The sequence below is a fragment of the Artibeus jamaicensis genome, unplaced genomic scaffold, assembly GCF_021234435.1.
Source record: "Artibeus jamaicensis isolate MK-2021 breed Jamaican fruit bat unplaced genomic scaffold, CSHL_Jam_final scaffold_286, whole genome shotgun sequence".
In the NCBI taxonomy this organism is placed as follows: Eukaryota; Metazoa; Chordata; class Mammalia; order Chiroptera; family Phyllostomidae; genus Artibeus; species Artibeus jamaicensis.
In genome coordinates this window covers 12,302,504-12,321,860 of record NW_026522034.1, presented here as the reverse complement: position 1 = coordinate 12,321,860, position 19,357 = coordinate 12,302,504, and the positions used below count along the sequence as shown (strand labels likewise).

The 19,357-nt window shown below is 36.6% G+C and overlaps 1 protein-coding gene and 1 pseudogene across 2 annotated transcripts in view; both read right to left on the bottom strand.

Annotated features, from left to right (window-relative positions):
* Positions 1-256: 256 nt before the first annotated feature.
* MIS18BP1 (MIS18 binding protein 1) overlaps positions 257-19,357 on the bottom strand; it is a 45,643-nt gene continuing 26,542 nt past the window's right edge. For both annotated transcript variants that reach the window (XM_053656834.1, XM_053656835.1), the window contains exons 12-17: positions 15,639-15,814; positions 14,720-14,886; positions 10,115-10,263; positions 3,376-3,463; positions 534-588; positions 257-354 (exon numbers count right to left, since the gene is read on the bottom strand). In XM_053656834.1, the coding sequence (XP_053512809.1) occupies positions 257-354; positions 534-588; positions 3,376-3,463; positions 10,115-10,263; positions 14,720-14,886; positions 15,639-15,814 (733 nt within the window). The remainder of the gene's footprint in view (positions 355-533; positions 589-3,375; positions 3,464-10,114; positions 10,264-14,719; positions 14,887-15,638; positions 15,815-19,357) is intronic.
* LOC119058813 (translationally-controlled tumor protein-like) lies at positions 7,455-9,009 on the bottom strand (annotated as a pseudogene).

The following is a 19,357-nucleotide window of genomic DNA, read 5'->3' as shown; positions in this document are numbered from 1 at the left end:
TATATTTTAACATAGCAAAAACAAATTTAAAAATACCTATACAGCAACTTTCCTTTCAGTTTTAGTAAGCTGCAGCAATGGCAAATATTCTCGAGAAGGATCTTTAGCTTTGAATACAAACATGTACAACCTTTGAAAAGGAGCCCACAATTTCAAAAGAAGCTATATTACAAAGAAAATATATGTACTCCAAGTGAAGGTACAAAGAACTGTCTGCTTCTTGATAAGAAATACTGGAAATATTTTCTCATTTTTACTATGCAGAATCAGAGTTTGAAAAATAATAATCTTTCTCTTCTTCATCCAAAGACTCCATGGCATTAATGAACAGTTTTCCAATATTAGCGTTTTCTCCTAAGTTCAATAAAAAAGAATAATACGTTTCTAAAAGTAATTTCAATTTTAACAAAAATAATTAAAATAAACAAAATGGTAGGCCTGCCCACTTGAGCTGTTAATTTTAGTACCATGTTAATAAAGAGACTTCCCTATAACAGAACTGAAATACAAAAAGAAAGATATAAGTGTATTACCTTTGTTAAATGGGGTTTTTCTTCTTGCTCTTGGAGTTGAAAAATCACTTTTAACCTGTAAGACATTTCAGATCAACAGCAAAATGGCACCTCCTATGAAGCCCGTCTCAAACGTGGACAGAATTAAGCATACTTTATCCTCAGAGTCCAGAGTACTTACAAACATCTAGTCCCAGTATGATTATCTCTGAAATGTCTAATTTCCTTTCAGGTTGAATTTATCTGGGGCAAGAACCACGACTTAACTCGGTGTTGTTTCCCACATTACCAATTAATGTAGCAGCAGTCAAAAGATGTCTGTGGGCCCCTGAAGTTGCCAAAATCTACTGAGTACTTATTCCATGACATTACTCTAGGAATATTGTAAAGTTCCCTATACTTTATTATTTTTAATTTAATTTTGTTTAAATCCTTACTTGAGGGTATGTTTATTGATGAGACAGAGACATCAGTTGGTTGCCTCCCATATATCCTTCAACTGGGGACTGAACCTTCAACTGGGGACTGAGCTGTACCAGGTTTCAACCTGTAACCCTTTGGTGCACGGGATGATGCTCCAACCAAATGAGCCACCAGCCAGAGCAAATTCTCTGTACTTTACAAAATCTTGGCTACAGTGGGTAAGTGAACAGGTACTGCAACCACTAGGGAATATTTTATGGTTTGAAAATTGACATAGAATATTCCCTAGTGGTTGCAGTAATAATGGTAGAATAAGCTAAAAGTTTTTTTTTTAATTTTGTAAGCTTTAAGATGTATATAATACACGCTTACATACATGAGTGCTTTCTAAACTATTGGCCATTGTTGATTATCTTTAATGAATTAAAATAAAGAGAATACAAAAGAAAACATGATAGTATAGCCACTATTCTAAGGGAAATTTTTTGTTTTTTTTAAAGAAAACTTGAGATACAAACCCATGTTCAGAAAATGGGATGTAAATATATTTTTTTCCTGTGAAATGAGTGAAAACAGGGTTATATTTTTTAGCTCTCAAAGTCATTTGGAGAAAGAAACCAATTATTGCCATGACCCCCAGAGGTCATAAAATGAAAAATGAGATTAGAAAGCTCCAGTAGCCTCCTTTGTCATAAAGCTGGTATGAAGTCAGACCTTAACACTAGAACTTTCAACATTAAATCCTTTGCTCTTTTCCTTACACACTGGCTACAAATATTAGTCTATGAAAAAATTGGGCTAAATCACAAAGATACTATAGTTTGGTGGCTCAAATTATAACCCACTTAGAAAAACAAAAGTAAACAAGTAGTTAAAATGATGCCAGAAATACAGTGGTATGTTTTTCATAGGAAGGGCTTATATATAAACTTTTTCTCATTTAAGAAAATTTTTAGACAAGATTGGAGAGGGAGTAGAGGGAAAGAAACATCAATCATTTGCCCCTTGTATATGCCCCAACTGGGAATTGAACTCAACCCAGGCATGTGCCCCCACTGGCAATTGAACCAGTGATCTTTGCTTTGCAGAATGACACCCAACCAACTGAGCCACACAGGCCAGGGCAGAACTTATCATTTTTAAGAGAATAGTGGATGACGGTCTTGCTACTACTCAGTATGGTCTGTGGGTGAGTAGTAGGGGCATCACCTGGAGGTTGTTAGAAATGCAGAATCAAATCTACTGGATCAGATCCTAGGGTTTAACAAAATCCCCAGGCGACTTTCATGCACATTAAAGTTTGAGAAACACCTGTCAAGGCAAACCAACTTCTACTGGCAAAACAGACTAGAAAGCAAGTCTTTCTCCCTATGTTATAGTGATTCCTAGTCCTTTGCAACAAACCAAAATTTCATTTCCATAAGGAATGTGGGGCCGGAAAAGGGGAACCTAAACACCAAGAGAGGAGTCTGCCTATACCTTCAATTATGGAGTAGAGATTTCTTTTGAAGAATTTAGTCTCCAGGCTAATTTTAACCCAAGGTTCCTATAGGTATCATTCTCTGTGGACAAGTGATACTTATAAAGACTGGGTATGATTTAAGTAATCCCAATGTTTAGTTTTGAGACTCTCTGATGGAGTTTTACTCCGGCAAGTGTGCAATATATTTCAACATGGGCCAGGGAGGAAGAGATGGCCGTGACTTGGTCAGAAGGCGTACACCTTCAGGGGGTAAGGCATCAGATCGCCATTCTACTACCTCTATAAACTCATTCTCTAAGATTAGCTATTTACTTTGAAGAAATTTGAGGTGAATTAGTTTTTTCAGAATACTTGCACATTTATCTGGATATCCAAAGTAAAAGCAAACTAAATATTTAAAAATTAATTCAAGAGGATAAAGGACTCTCCCAATATTTTTATCAAAGGGATAAGGCAACTGAGATAAAATTTTTCTGTAATTACATTTTAAATCTTGATCTATAGATATAAATCATGTAGTTGAATCTGAAAAACATATGAAACCATCTTGAAGCTGGATGGGATTTGGTGGAGTTTCTTATTCTGTGATGGTCATAACACTTAGTCTGGATCTTTCCCTTATCATTGGACAGATGTTATGCTTTTGTGTCTTGCTTGAAATATCCCTCCCTGGTCTATACATACTTTCCCTACTGGGCATCTTTGAATGAAATATTTTACCATTCTCATTTTCCTCAAATGCTTTAGTGTATTCAACTGCCACTTGTAACCCTATAGCACTTATGTACTGTACTTACCTCATCCACAGCCTTGTATTCTCATTTACTTGTATTAGTCTGTAAGCACCTTGAGGGAAAGATCTGTTACATAACTTATGACTCCCCCAATTTGCCATGTAGTATAGCTGTTCACTAGATATGCATTGAATAAATCTGGTGTGAAGAAAAAAGTACTTACTGTTTTTTTCTTGATATTGCCCCAGACAATGCCACCTTTACTTTTATGTTTTTTTTGCATATGAAAAACATATTTATCACATTCATTCCTGTTTGAATACAAAATAATTACAAGTCCATATTAACTACCATACTTTTATCCACAAATTAAACAGCAACTGAAAAAATTAATTTAAGAGGTGTTTCAATCTTTAAAAAGTGTTTTCTTTTCCATTTGTAAAAAAGACAATGGTGGACACCCAGAGAGATGGACAAAAAGCTTCAAACGTTTAAAGGAAACAAATATCAAATAAAAATATTCCAGGAAATTACGGTTTTCCTTATTGTTTATTGTTCTATTTGTGCTCTTTCCCATCTCTATCTTGCTGTTGCCTCTTTTCCAAAACTCACTGAGACTTCTTCTCCCTGGACTCCCATTTGTTACACCTTTTACTCCTTCCTAGTCACTTCCTTCACTGTCCACATGGAATCGTTAAGTTGGTAACTTTAAGAATACAACTGCTGATGAAAACAATTTATAGCTTTCAACAAGCCTTTTATTTACAGTCTTACATCTTTCTTACATTCCCCATACCAACTATGAAGTTTTTTCATTTCTTTTCACCTTAGTTCTTTCCCCTCTCATTTTTAGCAAACAGGCTTGACTCATAATTTACAGATGAAAATTGAAGGCAAACAGAATTGTTGTTCTCATTTCCCCTACAAGTGCTATAGTCATTTTTTGTTTTAAGATTTTATTTTATTTTAGAGAAAGGGAAGAGAGGTTGAGAAATAACAACGTGTGGTTACCTTTTGCATGCCCCCAGCTGGGGACCTGGCCCACAAGACAGTCATGTGCCCTGACTGGGAATTGAACCAGTGACCCTTTGGTTCTCAGGCTGGTGCTCAATCCACTGAGCCACATGAGCCAGTGCTTGCTTTTTTTTTAACAGTAACTACCAGCTCAACACCAATCTGACTCTTTCTGTTGGCTCCAAGGTCTAATATGATTACGCTTTGCTTTCTGACTATTATGGGGCAGCCTTAAAAGTTTGACAGGTAGAAATCTGTAAATGTGTGACTGTATCAAATGTGTTTGTGGTATAACGTATACCACAAACACTTGCATAATTACCCAAAGCAATATACAGATTTCATGCAATCTTCATCAAAAGCTCAGTGACATTATTTATGTGGAACAACAAAAGATCCTGAATAGTCAAAGCAATCCTGAGAAAAAAGCGAATCTGGAGGCATCACATTCCCTGACTTCAATGAAAATCAAAACAACATGGTATTGGCAGAAAAACAGACGCAGAGACCAGTGGAACAGAATTGAGAGCCTAGAAATAAAACCACATGTACGTGGGCAAGTCATTTTTGATAAAGGAGCCAAAAACATAATGGACAAAAGAAAGCCTTTTCAATAAATGGCGCTGGGAAAACTGGAAAGCCACATGCAAAACAAGGAAACTGGACTACAGTTTGTCCCATGTACAAAAGTTAAATGGATCAAAGACTCAAATATAAGCTCTGAAACAATTTATTACATGGAAGAAAACAGATACTAAACTATAGACTTTGGCCATGGGGAACATTTTAATGAATTTGGTCCCAAAGGCAAAGGAAGTAAAGCCAAAAACAAATGGATGGGACTATATCAAACTAAAAAGCTTCTGTACAGCAAACTGCTAACAAAATAAAAAGGTATTAGTCAAAGAACATATATGAATGACCCACTGACATGGACAATAATGTCGGAATTGAGTATGGGAGTTTGGGATGGGCTGGGTATAGGGGGGTAAAGGGGAAAAAGTGGGACAACTGTAACAGCATCAATAGAATACTTAATAAAAAATTAAAGATTCAATCAAAATAAAATGGCAACCAAGTGAATGGGATATGATCTCTACAAGCAAACATCTCCAATGAGGTGTTAATATCCAGAATTTAGATAAAAAACTCATACAACTCAATAAGCAAACAATCCAATTTTAAAAATGGGCAGAGGACTTAAACACCTCTCCCAAGAAGACATACAAATTGCCAACAGATATATGAAAAGATGTTCAACTTCACTAGGTATAGGGAAATGCAAATCAAAAACTACAATGAGATACCACCTCACACCTGTTAGAATGGCTACTATCAACAGCACGGGTAATAACAAGTGTTGTTTCTCGAGGTTGTTGAGAAAAGGAACCGCTGTTCAGACTGGTGGGAATGTAAACTGGCACAGCCACTATGGGAAACAGTATGAGGTTCCCCCCCAAATTTAAGAATAGAGCTACCATATGACCCAGCAATCCTCCTGGGGAAAAGGAATGAAAATATTTACTTGCAAATATGTATGCGCCTGTATGTACAATGCAGCATTATTCATGGTGGCCAAGAGATGGAAACAACTTTCAACAGGTATTGGATATGAGATGTGTTACATATATTTACTATGGAATATTACTCAGCTATAAGAAAAGATGAAACACTGCCACTTGCAACAACATGGATGGACCTTGAGAATACTATGCTAAGCAAAGTCAGAAAGAGCTAAGCTATTTTACTTATATGTGGAATATAAAGCAAACTCAGACACAGACAACAATATGGTGGTTACCAGAGGGAAGGGGGATGAAGAGTGGTTGTAAAAAGGGAGCCAAAAAGACGGTGACAGAAGATGATCTGACAGTACAATGTACAGATCATGTATCATGGAAATGTACCCTTGAAACCTATATAATCTTATTAACCAATGTCACCATGATAAATTTAATTAAGAGTCTGTTGTCAGGTATAAAGAGATCACTTCTGAAATGACAGAAACTGTTTTATTATTTAAAACTGTTATAAAAAGGAAATCAACCAGAGCTGGTGTGAGTGAAGAGACAGTGAAGGAGGCCTAGGAAACTTATTTTTTTTAAATAAAAGTTTTAGAAAATATATTCATTATATAAGTCCATCATATGATCTTTTAGAAAGTCTTACTTCCTTAACTGTGAAATAATACAGCCCCCCCCAAGCCAGGTCAGTGTAATTCTAGAACTTAGAGGTAAATAGCTGGTAATGTTCTTGATCAAGAAACTTCCTTTATCTCTCTCTCTCTCTCTTTTTTAAGATTGTATTTATTTATCTTTAGAGAGGAAGGGAAGGAGAGAAGGAGAGAAATATCAATGTGTGGTTGCCTCTTGTGAGTCCCCTGCCGGGAAGTGGCCTGCAACCCAGGCATGTGCCCTGACTGGGAATCAAACTGCGATCGTGTGGTTCACAGGCCTGCGCTCAATCCACTGAGCTATGCCAGCCAGGGCCCTTTTTCTTATGAATATGTTTTATGTAAATTGGGATCATACTGTACATGGTTTTATTTCTTAGCTTTAAAATTCCACTGAACATTATTCTGTCATTAAAAATTCTTGAAGGCATGATTTTTATTCTTACATATTCTATAGACAAATCCTAATTCTTTTCTGAGTTTAAATGCATTTAATTCTTAAGAAATTACATGACTTTATTTTTGTTTCTACTGTAATTTTTATTTGTCAATTATAGTGGACATACAGTATTTTATTTGTTTCAGGTGTACAAATTATGAGTTCTAAAGATAAATTCCTAGTTCTATAGATACATTTATAGTGCCAAAGAATGAATTCTTAGATCTAAAGATGAATGTCTAGTACTAAAGATACATTCTTAGTTCTACAGATAAATTCTTAGTCCCCAAAACTGAATTGCTATGTAAGGATAAATTTCTTGTTTTAAAGATAAACTCCTAGACATGAAGTTAAACTGTAACATTTTTAACTTTAAAAAAAAATTATAGCTGACATGCAATATCATAGTTTCAGGTGTAAAAAGTCTTAATTCTATGATGAATTCATAGTTCTATAATACATTCCTTGTCCTTAAACCTGAATTTCTAGATCTAAAAATAAATAGAAAATTACACAAGTTAAAAAAAACACAAAACAATGCTTCCACTCCAAATCAAGGTCAAATAAATGGAGAGCTCAAGAGAATGTTAAGTGCCATTTGTTCTAGTCCTGGTATGTAGATGAAAAGCAGCAGCCAGTTATGATGATAAATGATAGATCCAAACTGCCAAATTTGTTAACGTTCTTCCATTTCTAAACCATCCTTAAAGAGAATCCTATGTGCATTGCACCCTTCTCTGTAGTCCAGCAGAGCAATCATATGTCTAGATTCATTGTGTTCACCAATCAAGAACTGGTAGTTTTTCATATTAGCAAAGATGTGCTTGATTGTTCTGTAACCCCTGTCATAAAAAGCTCACTCTTTCAGGTCTCTACTCCTCAAAAGTTTCCCTTTGACCGGTTTCATGTCATCTTTGATGTACTTTCTGTGGGCTTCTTTTGTGAAGCTGATTTCCTGTAAGTGATGGCTTAGGACAATACCACCTCCAGTGATGACTCTGCTTTGCCCTCGGAGCATTCAGGAGAGGCATTTCCATCAACGAGCAAACCATCCCTGTTACCTGCTGTCCTACTGGCCACCTTACCCTCCACCTCTAGGCACAGCTCATCTGCCTCTCCTGGATCTTATAGATATTGGAGGATGTGTCATCATGACTGATGAGGTGCGGTAGATACTCATGATGGTGGCCGAAAGGAGATGCAGAGGCGCTGGCTTAGCTGGAGCCTGAAGCCCAGAGTGGTGCTCAGGGAAAGTGGAGAGGGAGTGCAGAAGGCCCCAAATCCTAGTTTCTTAACTTTTCTTGTTACTGGACATTTGGATCAATTCCAAATTTTCAGTGTTAAGCTTTATGATGAATATCTTTGCTCTTACAAATGTATATACATACTTGCCCAAACCTATCATTTGAGAACTAATTAAATTAAAAAATTAACAAAAATTAATTTGTGAATTGCTAGGGAAAAGTGTTTTTTGCCAAATAAATGCAAATTGAAATTCTATCAGGATTCATGAGAATATTGAATACTGCTTTTTGAGTCATTATCACCTGGCTTCTGCCTCTCGCACCCATGGAAATTATTCTTACTAGGTGAGCACTGTCCTGCTTAAATGCAAGATGGAATATCCTATTTTTAGGCCTCCTTATTACTCTCTCTCTCTGTGACATTTTACTGTTGGCCTATTTTTCTTGATTTTATTTACATTTCAAATAGTTCCTATATTCTCATAGCTCAAAATTCAGTCTCCCAAGATATCTTAGTTCCTCTCGTAGGGATCAACAGTGTTTTCAATTTCTCATGTATCTTTTCAGAGGTCTTTAATTAAATAAAGCAATTATGTACATATACTATAATACATGATATATTATACATAACATATATACACACTTGCATATATTACCATTATATACATAAATGGCAAAAAATTAATTCAATGTATATAACTTTTTCCACTTACTACACTGTGGACATTTTATAATAGTACATAAAAAACTTTATTAGTTTCTATAGCTATGTAATATACCAGAAGTTATTTGATGAGTCTCTTCAATAGATATTTGTTTTCAGTATTCTGCCATTATAAACAATACTACAAGGAATCAGTTGAACATTCACAATTTTAAAAGTAGGACTGCTAGGTCAAAGAGCATGTACACTTATAATTGTGATATATATTGACAAATTGCTGCCTTTAGAAACTGAACTGATTTACCTTCTTGCTGCCAATTCATGCGAATGGCTTTCCTAATTTGTAGGAGTGCTATATCAGGGAAAGAGCTTTATTCATGTGATGAATTCGGTAAGTCTTTCCTCAAATTGTCATTTGTCTTTTATTGGGATAATACTGATTAATAAGATTCTATACCAGTAGGTTTCAAGTGTACATTTTAAGACATCATCTGTATATTGCATTGTGTGTTCATCACCCAAAGTTTAGTGTCCTCCCATTATCATACGACAACCACCAACTGTTCCATGTCTGAGTTGTTTTTCATTCATTCGTTGGTTTGTTTTATATCCCGCATATACGTGAAGTCATGATTCTTGTGCTTTTCTATTTGACATATTTTGTTGAGCATGATACTCATCCATGCATGTTGTTGCAAATGGCAGTATTTCATCTTCTCTTGTGGCTGAGAAGTATTCTATTGTATGTGTGCACCTCATCTTTGTTCAATCACCTACCAAAGGACACTTGGGTTGTTTCCATGTTCTGGCTACCATGAATAATCCTGCAGTAAATATGTAGGCACCTATTTGCTTATGAATAAATATTTTCAAATTTGGGGGGTAGATACCCCAAAAAGAGGATTGCTGGGTCAAGTGATAACTTGATTCTGAATTTTTCTGAGGAACTTCTATATTGTTTTCTATAATAGTTGTACTAATATTTTTTCACACTAACAGTGTATGAAGGTTCCTTTTCCTCTATAGCCTCTCCAACCATTGTTATTTTTTTCTTTTGATTATTTATAGTTGCTTAGTACCAAATGAGATTTTTTAAATATAGATGACTGCATTCTTTTTGTTACTTATAATGACCTTCACTAATCTAGATTATAAAATAATTCTCCAAGGTTACTTTAGGTATATTTTACAGTTTAATTTTTTACATATAAAACTTTGATTCGTTTGGAATTTATCCTGATAAAGTGGGTCCCAACTTTATTGATTAACACCTCTGCTTGCTGAAATTGCCTATCCTTGACTTCTAGGAACTATTCTTAATTTTTTTAAACTAATGATCACTTTTCTCATTACTGACATCTATTCTCTTCAACTCATAAAATGATAAATGCTGATGCAGAGAATTATAGTATATGCATAAATATTTACCTATTTATAGGAGCTAGCATTCCAGGACTGACATGCTGACACTGAGGAGTTTTTGCCAATGGAAAGATAACCGATGATGGAGTTGTTGGATTTCTGTCCATATTTGGCAGAATATCCTCTTCTTCTTGACTGTACTGGAAATCTGGCAACTAGAAAGCAAATATTCATCATTAGCAAGAAGCCCTAAAAATAAAATTGCTCATTGTCACAAAATGTTTTTGGTGGGCTGATAAATTTTTTGTGTCTTATAATTTTCAGAGATAATAAAAAAATATTAGTAGGCAGAGATATACCATTGAGGGACTTCCGGTCAAGATGGTGGCATAGATAAACATGACTCACCTCCTCACACAACCACATCAAAATTACAACTAAATTATACAACAGCCATCATCAGAACATTAGAAATTGAGTTTAATGGAAGTCTGACAACTACAGAATTAAAGAAACCATATCCATCCAGACTGATAGAAGGGGTGCAGACAATGGAATAGGCTGGTCCCACCTCCATGAGCAGTAGATAAAAATTCAGGAGGGATAACTCAGGAGTAAAGAGTTCGAGCCCCACACCAGCCCCTCAAGCCACATGTTCTAGTGCTAGGAAGATAAGTCTCCATGACTTCTGGTTGCAGGGACTGAGTTGGTGGAAGAAACTTCAGGAGTCCCAAGCAGTTCCTCTTAAGGAACCCAAGCACAGACTTACTCAGACTCACTCCCTCTTAGCTTCAGCACCAGGGTAGCAACTTGAAGGCACCAGTGGCATACAGGAGGGAAGTGAAGTGTCTGGCTTCAGGCAGGAACTAGGGGACAGCTTTCTCCCAGGCAGAAAATCAGGCAGAGGTCACTGTTCCTTTCTGAACCTGAACTCACAGAGCTACAGAGCTGACAGGCAGGTGCCATATCTCAGACTCCATCAACCTAACACTGTCTGCTCTGCTCTGGAGATCCTCAGACTCTGTCCTACCCAGCTTACAGGGACACCAAGTTGTTACCAGAGACTTTAACATATGAATAACTGGTTTTGGCTCATACTTCACAACTGCCTAAATCCTATCAAACAAGGAACAGCAGGCCTCAGTAAGCCCATCCTCAGTAAGCTGTCAGTCCCCCTATCTCTTGTTGTGGCCCCAGACCTAGGACTAGCAACAGTGAGCCTAGATTCATTCACAGCTTGGTTTCCCCTGGGAATCTCCAAGTCCTGAGTATCAGCCATCTCAGATTGCTTTATAGCTCAGGCAGAGTGTCCCTGGGGAAAATAAAAATGGTGCTGACCTTGTTGGCCTGCACACTCAGTGGTCAGCTGAAAACCACACCAGAGCACTACCACCCTGCCCCTGCACAGTTGATCCTCCACAGAAGGAGGTTAGTATTCAGTGGTCACAGCTAGTCCTTGCAGGTGACTGACTTGGGTAAATCCCTCCTACTGGCCAACAACAATCAAGTCTCAACTATAAGAGGAGGGTGTACTCAGCCCACAGGAAGGACATACCTTGAGTAACCAGCTTGGGTAATAAGGGAAGCTGTGCCACTGGCCTCTACATAACACCTACTATATTAGGCCACACTACCAAGACATGGAGTCACAGCAGCTCTACCTAATACATGGAAACAAACAGGGAGGCTGCCAAACCTAGGAGACAAAGAAATGTGTCCCAAATGAGAGAACAGATCAAAACTCCAGAAAAATAGCTAAATGAAATGGAGATGAGCAACCTATCAGATGCAGAGTTTACAACACTGGTTATAAGGATTTTCAAGGAACTTAGTGAGGACCTCAGTAGCATAAAAAAAAATCCAATCAGAAATGAAGGATACACTAATTGAAATGAAGAATTTATAGGGAACAACAGTAGAGTGAGTGAAGTCAAAAATCAAATCAGTGATTTGGAACAAAATCAAAACCAATCAGAACAACAAGAAGAAAAAAAGAATATAAAACAACGAGGATAGTATAAGCAGCCTCCGGGAAAATCCAACCATTCCAACATTCGAATCATAGGATGCTACAAGGAGAATAGAGGTAACAAGAAATTGGAAATATATTTAAAAATAATGAAAGAAAATTTCTCTAATTTGTTGAAGGAAATAGACATGCAAGTCCAGGAAGCACAGAGAGTTCCAAACAAGATGAACGCAAAGAGGCCCACTCTAAGATGTATGATAATTAAAATGCCAAAGGTGAAAGGTAGAGAATCTTAAATGCATTTTAAGAGAAATGCAACAGAAAAGCAGTTGGGTACTTACAGGGGAGTTCCCATAAAACAAGAAGAGACAGGATACTGGATATGAAGAGCTTTCTGATGGTTGCCAGATGGGAAGGGCACGTAGGGCAATGGGTGAAGAGGTGAGGGGATTAGGAAGTAAAAATTAGTTACAGAACAGCAATGGGAATGTAAAGTACAGTATGGGAAATGAAGCAGCCAAAGAACTCACACGCATGAGCCATGGACATGAACAGTGGTGGGGGGATTGCTTGTGGGAGGAGGGGGTGCTGGGTGGATGGGGGCCAAGGGAAAAAAATTGGGACAACTGTAATAGCATAATCAATAAAAGATAATTAAAAAATAAAATAGAATAAAATTTTAAAATTCTCTCAAAAAATTAGTAGGCTTGTCCTCTAAAAAAACTTAGCTTCTGTTGTGTAAAGATATACACAGTAACATCTGTTTCTAAAAGCCTGTAGATCAGGAATCAGCAAATGTTTTCTGATTTGAAGATTCAGATAGTAAGCATCAATATTTTGGTTTTGTGGTCCGTACTCTGGCTCAACCACACTGTCCCAACAATGCAACTCTGCTGTTGTAGTTTGAAAGCAGCCACAGCCAGCACGTAAACACTGGGCTCATCTGTGTTCCAACAAAATTTTGCTTAAAAAAAAAAAAGGTGGTATGCTGAATTTGGCCCATGGGCCATAGTTTGCTGACCTACTGTGTAGACCATACAAAACTAAACTGTATTTACTATATTATGCTTGGTACTTAATATGAACTCAAGCAGCATTAAACTTTTGTGTGTATAAATGTACAATAAATAATTAAATCCTTAATTAATATTTCACTTATCTTTATATTCAAACCTTAGAGAAAGTAGACTTAAGTATGCCAGAGAAAATGAACTAATTACTGCTTTCTTTATTTATTACCTTCGCTTTTAAAATGTTGAGACTATTGCATTTAGTCCAAAACATATACAGAACCTGAAATCCTGGTGGACTAATATAACGGCGTAGAACTCCCAAAGGTTGTTGTGCAGAGAACATAGTAAGAGTCTCAATGGCTCCCTTAAAATGCCTTAAAATACCTAGGTAGGCTAAGGGGGCCCCAGATAATGTTATTAAATTATTGAAGCATTGTGTGTAGCCTTTTAAAATTTAATATTTAACAATATTTTAAAAGGGGGTAAATGAAACAAGTACCCCTAAGTCTAGCTCACTAAAAAATGCTTTCAGTGTTTATACTTAACAGTCCAGCTGTCTAGATCCATCTTATCTTTACATTACTTTGACTTTAATATTCTTGACATTTGTATTTAAATTCAAGAAACAGTCTCAAATCTGCCCTTAATATTTGTACTGTATTTCACCATGTTTATGAAGAACATGCTTAGTGCATATATGCACATTCAGCGAGTATCTGAAGATTTTTGTCTTCTTTTCAATTTCTTACCATAAATTCCCATAGTAGAATAAATGTTTATGGTTGTCATACATTGCCATAATGCTCTCAAATGGTATGCTTCAACTCTGCATCCACTGACATATGACTGTATCAACATCTCCATAGTTTTTTGTTAGTGGATATTTTAACTTACTTTTTAAAAATGGTTCTGTAATTTAGAAGGTATACTTACATATAATTTACTTTGTTTTCTTTTGATCACAAGTAGAATGACCAGTTTGTTCAGACTTTTTCTGGTTTACATAGATCTTACTATTATGGAGCCAGTTTGTTCAGACTTTTTCTGGTTTACATAGATTTTACTATTATGGAGCCAAAAATGGTTTACATTACAAGCAAGGGTGAAATTACAAATTCATTAGCCTGTGAAGATCTCTCTCTCTTTTTCCTTTTTCTGTGATCTTGACATTTTTTTTTATATGCCAGTAACATCTGAATGAGTTCCTCATACTACAAATACTATTAGCTTTATTTTTTGCAAATATTTTATCCTAATCATGAAGTTTTTAGTTATATGGTTTTTCATACTACAAAAATTGTTTTAGACATTCAAATTGGTCAACTTGTGCTATTACTTAATCCTTTCCCTGAATATACTATACAATAGGTACCATCTTTTCTTGTCACCTTTTTCTTCAAGAATTTTACCTCATTGCATTTGAATTTTAAATATATACGTTTGGCCTATTTCTGGGTTTTCTATTTGATTCTATAAACATTATCTGTGAACCCCACTGAAGCGTGGACTCTGGACACTGATGAGAATGGCATGTACTGGCAGACTGCTTCCTGTACTACACTTAGTCATGTCTGTGGAGACTTATGAATCCTTGACCTAAATGTCAGGGATGCCTACTAACCATGTATAATAATAAAAGATATGAGTCAATATAAAGAAAACAATGATTTCTGCATTCAAAATTCTTACCAGTACTCTTTGATTCTTCAAAGGTGTTGTACTGAAAAAATCATCATGGTCATCTTTTGGCAACTGTTCCAGAAAATCCCTCATCTGCTGCTTCCTTTTAAGAGTTCCCACTTTGGCTGTTATCTTCACAGTTTGCTCCTGATCCATATCACCTCTCTTTCTCTTACCTTAAAGAGTCAGCAAAACATTTTGGTAAGAATTTGGTCATTTAGAGTAACTGTTTTAAAGTTAACCAACTTGGTAAAATCTAAATTGTGTGTTCAGATTAAGTAAACTCATCCCCTCTTATTAACATTTATAAGTATCCTATATACCAAATGATCCGTTCTACTATGGGCTTGGTGTAATGACTGGCCTGTAAATACCCATGAAGACAATACATGTAAGATTAAACGGGTACAGTTGAAAAGGTCTTTATCTCATGAGAAAGGTTACCTCCCACACTCCTCTTACTGATGACTACTTTACTGATTTTGCTAAAATAGAAACCTCATTGAATTAGGACAGGAATACGGAATACTCCCTAAAGCTTAGTATAGGACTTCTCTAGCATAAACCTTGGTTAGAAGTGTGTACTCCTCCCATTAAAACTAAGTTTATTCTCAGTTTTCTTATGAATTACTAGGGAACCCTACCCAAGCACCACTAAATTAGACCCTGATAACAGTAACTCAGATACTATAATCTCTGGATCCAACTGCATATTTCCTAGAACTCAAAGCACAAGGTTGCTGAAGCTAATTGATGGAATTAACTAGATAAGATTTCAAAAGTAAACAACTGACCTTTGGAGTTCTTTCTAGCTTTAAAACTGTAAAAAAAAAAATCTATAACAAGACACATGGGTAAATATAAAACACATCTAGTGAGTGATTAGAAATTGATACAATTAGGAAAAATTATTTACTATAAAAATTACCATATTTTTTGCTTTGGGGATTAACTGGCTTTTTCTTAGTCACTCGTGTCTGAGATCCATTTCCTTGGGAATCTTCCAGGTATTTCCTCTGGCATTCTTCAGCAGACCAAGAACCTACAGCCATAGCTACATCTGACCAGAATCCAGGTTTCTGCTTAGGAATAGATGCATAAGCACTATGGAAGACCAAAACCAGTTAAATAATAAGAAATTCAAATAAATAAATGTATACCACTAAATCAATGAGATTTACTGAATTAAAGGAATCTTACCAAAATCATTCTATAGGCAACTATTTGGAAAGAAGGTACTACTCCCTTATTCAGTAACTTATACTAGTGCTTAAAATATGAAGATGTAATTTAACATATCTAGTAGATGCATTCTAATTTGTTGCATTCTAACCTGAAAAATCACCCCCAGTCTTTTTTTAAAAATATTTTATTTATTTATTTTTAGAGAGAGGGGAAGGGAAGGAGAAAGAGTGGGGGAGAATCATCATTGTGTGGTTGCCTCTCATGTATCCCCTACTAGGGACATGGCCTGCAACCCAGGCCTGTGCCCTGACTGGGAATCAAACCAGCGACCCTTTGCTTCACAGACCCATGCTCAATCCACTGAGCTACACCAGCCAGGGTTCACCCCTAACCTTAAGACATTTTTTCCTAAGTCCAACTAATCAATGATTTGATCTTTTGGGGTGCTTTAGCATGAATGACTAAGTTTTCTACATTATTGCTCAAATATTACTGGTGCTAAAATGTACCGGAAGATGAGCAGTTAGATTATATATATTCCAGGTTATAAACTCAATGAAAAGTATTATACTTGCTTTCATTATAGTATTATATTTTACAGAACAGAGTATTATAGACATAATACTCGAGGGAAATGAAAATTGCAAAAGGAGAAACGTAAGTCAATATCAAGTATTTCTTCATTTAAACAAATGATTTACATTCTGAAATTCATTTGTAAATGACTATTTAGAATTTGATACACATATTATTGTACTATACCACCACTCCCCCGAAACATATTTTATACATTGTGTGATTTTATACATTTATTGTGATTAGTCTGACAGTTGAGCCTGTAAAGATCTGTTCAACTCACCAATTAATTTATAGTGTTATGCTGATAAATTTTTAACAAACAGCTCTCTGGGTCTAAAAAGTCCTTCTCTTCAGTGTTTGAAAATTTCCATATTGTAGACACCAGTAAGGTGGCTGATTTCAAGCTATTGATGTGGTATCACTGAATGAGGAGTAAGAAATGTGCCATGGTGGACTTCTGGTCCAGAGAGCAGCACTGGCAGACATGGCCTGCCTATCCACACAATTACATCAAAATTACAACTAAAATATAAAAAAACACCACTCAGGAACATCAGAAATCAAGATGAATGGAAGTCTGTAAATTGTGGAACTAAAGAAACCACATCTATTCAGACTGGTAGGAGGGACACAGTGCAGAATGGATCGGTCCAGGCAGCTGGGGCAGAAAGGACGTGTGGCATGGTGGCAGCTGGAAAACTAGGTGGGCGAGGCAGAGGCTGGCAGTCCCACATTTGTGTGTGGATAAACTGCAAGGAACAACTGTGGAGCAAGACAGACTGTACAACCCTGGGTTCTAGTGCAGGAAAAGAAAATCCCCAAACCTCTAACTGTAAAAACCTGTGGGGGTTGAGGCTGCAGGAGAAACTCCCAGCTCACAGGAGAGTTCTTTGGAAGAGACCACGGGGTCCTAGAATGTATACAAACCCACCCACCTGGGAATCAGCACCAGAAGGGCCCAATTTGCTTGTGGGTACCAGGGGAAGTCACTGAAAGCCGGCTGAGATCCAAGCAAGTGGCATTTTTCTCTCTCTGACCACCCCCCAGACCACATATAGCCACAACACAGTAAATGTGGGTTGTTCTACGCTGGCGTTGTAAGGCTCCACCTTTTACAACATAACAGGTACGCTGAGACAAAAAAAATATGGTCCAAATGAAAGAACAGATCAAAGCTCCAGAAAAAAATACATCTAAGCGATGAAGAGATAGCCAACTTATCAGATGCAGAGTTCAAAACACTGGTAATCAGGATACTCACAGAAATGGTTAAATATAGTTGCAAAAAGAGGAAAAAGTGAAGTCTATGAAAAGTGAAGTAAAGGAAAATGTACAGAGAACCAACAGTGATGGGAAGAAAACTGGGACTCAAATCAATGGTTTGGAGCAAAAGGAAGAAATAAATATTCAACTAGAACAGAATGAAGAAACAAGAATTCAAAAAAAAAAAAAAGAAAGAAAAAGAGGCTTAGGAACCTCGGACAAGTTTAAACATTCCAACATCTGTATCAAAGAAATTTAAAACTTATTTGAAAACTTCATGAAGGAGAACTTCCCCAATCTGGCAAAGGAAATAGACTTCCAGGAAGTCCAGGAAGCCCAGAGAGTCCCAAACAAGTTGGACCCGAGAAGGAACACACCAAGACACATCATAATTACATTAGCCAAGATTAAAACAAAGGAGAAAATCCTAGAAGCAGCAAGAGAAAAGGAGGCAGTTACATACAAAGAAGTTTCCATCAGACTGTCGGCTGATTTCTCAAAAGAGACCTTATAGGCAAGAAGGGGCTGGAAAGAAGTATTCCAAGTCATGAAAAGCAAGGACCTACATCCAAGATTGCTCTGTCCAGCAAAGCTTCCATTTAGAATGGAAGGGCAGATAAAGCGCTTCTCAGATTGTAAGGTCAAGTTCAAGGAGTTCATCATCACCAAGCCCTTATTATATGAAATGTTAAAGCGACTTATCTAAGAAAAAAAAGATAAAAAATAAAAACAGTAAAATGACAACAAACTCATAACTATCAACAACTGAACCTAAAAAACAAAAACTAAGCAAACAACTAAAGGAGAAGCAGAATTAGAGAAATGGAGATCATATGGAGGGTTTTTAGTGGGGGGGGTGGGGGAATGGGGGAGAAAAGTACAAAGAATAATTAGCATAAATGGTAGGTAGAAAACAGACAAGGGGAGGTTAAGAATAGGAACAGAGAAGCCAAAGAACTTATATGTATGACCCATGGACATGAAGTAAGGGGGTGGAGGGAATACTAGAGAGGTTAGGGGTTGCAGAGCGGAGGGGGGATAAAAGGGGATTTTTTCCCCAGAAAAAAATCTGGGAAAACTGTAATAGCATAATCAATAAAATATACTTTAAAAATAAGAATGAAGATTACCTTCTCTGTCTGAAGAAAGAGAAGGAACATTCAGGCAACTGAAAAAGTAAGAGTGTGTGTCGTGGCACAGGGATTCATGGAGAGAATTTCAGGAAAGCAGATTTAAAAATGAATTCCAAATGTTACAAGGTTTGGGGGTACACAAGGGAGTGGAACAAAATGTGGCATGTTTCTATGTTACCGTCTCTTTTTAAAAGATTTTATTTATTCATTTTTAGAGAGAGGGACAGGGAGGGAGAAATAAGGAGAGAAATATCAATGTGAGAGAAACATTGATTAGCTGCTTCTCGCACACACTCTGACTCACTGTGGACCAAACCCACAATCCAGGCATATGCCCAGACTGGAAATAGAACTGGTGACCTTTTGCTTTGTGGGATGACCAATTGAGCCATACCGGTCAGGGCTATCCTTATCTCTTTTATCAGTCATATCTTCCTTTCTTTCTACTAGATCATTTCCATCAGTAAACCATCACACTATTGCATGA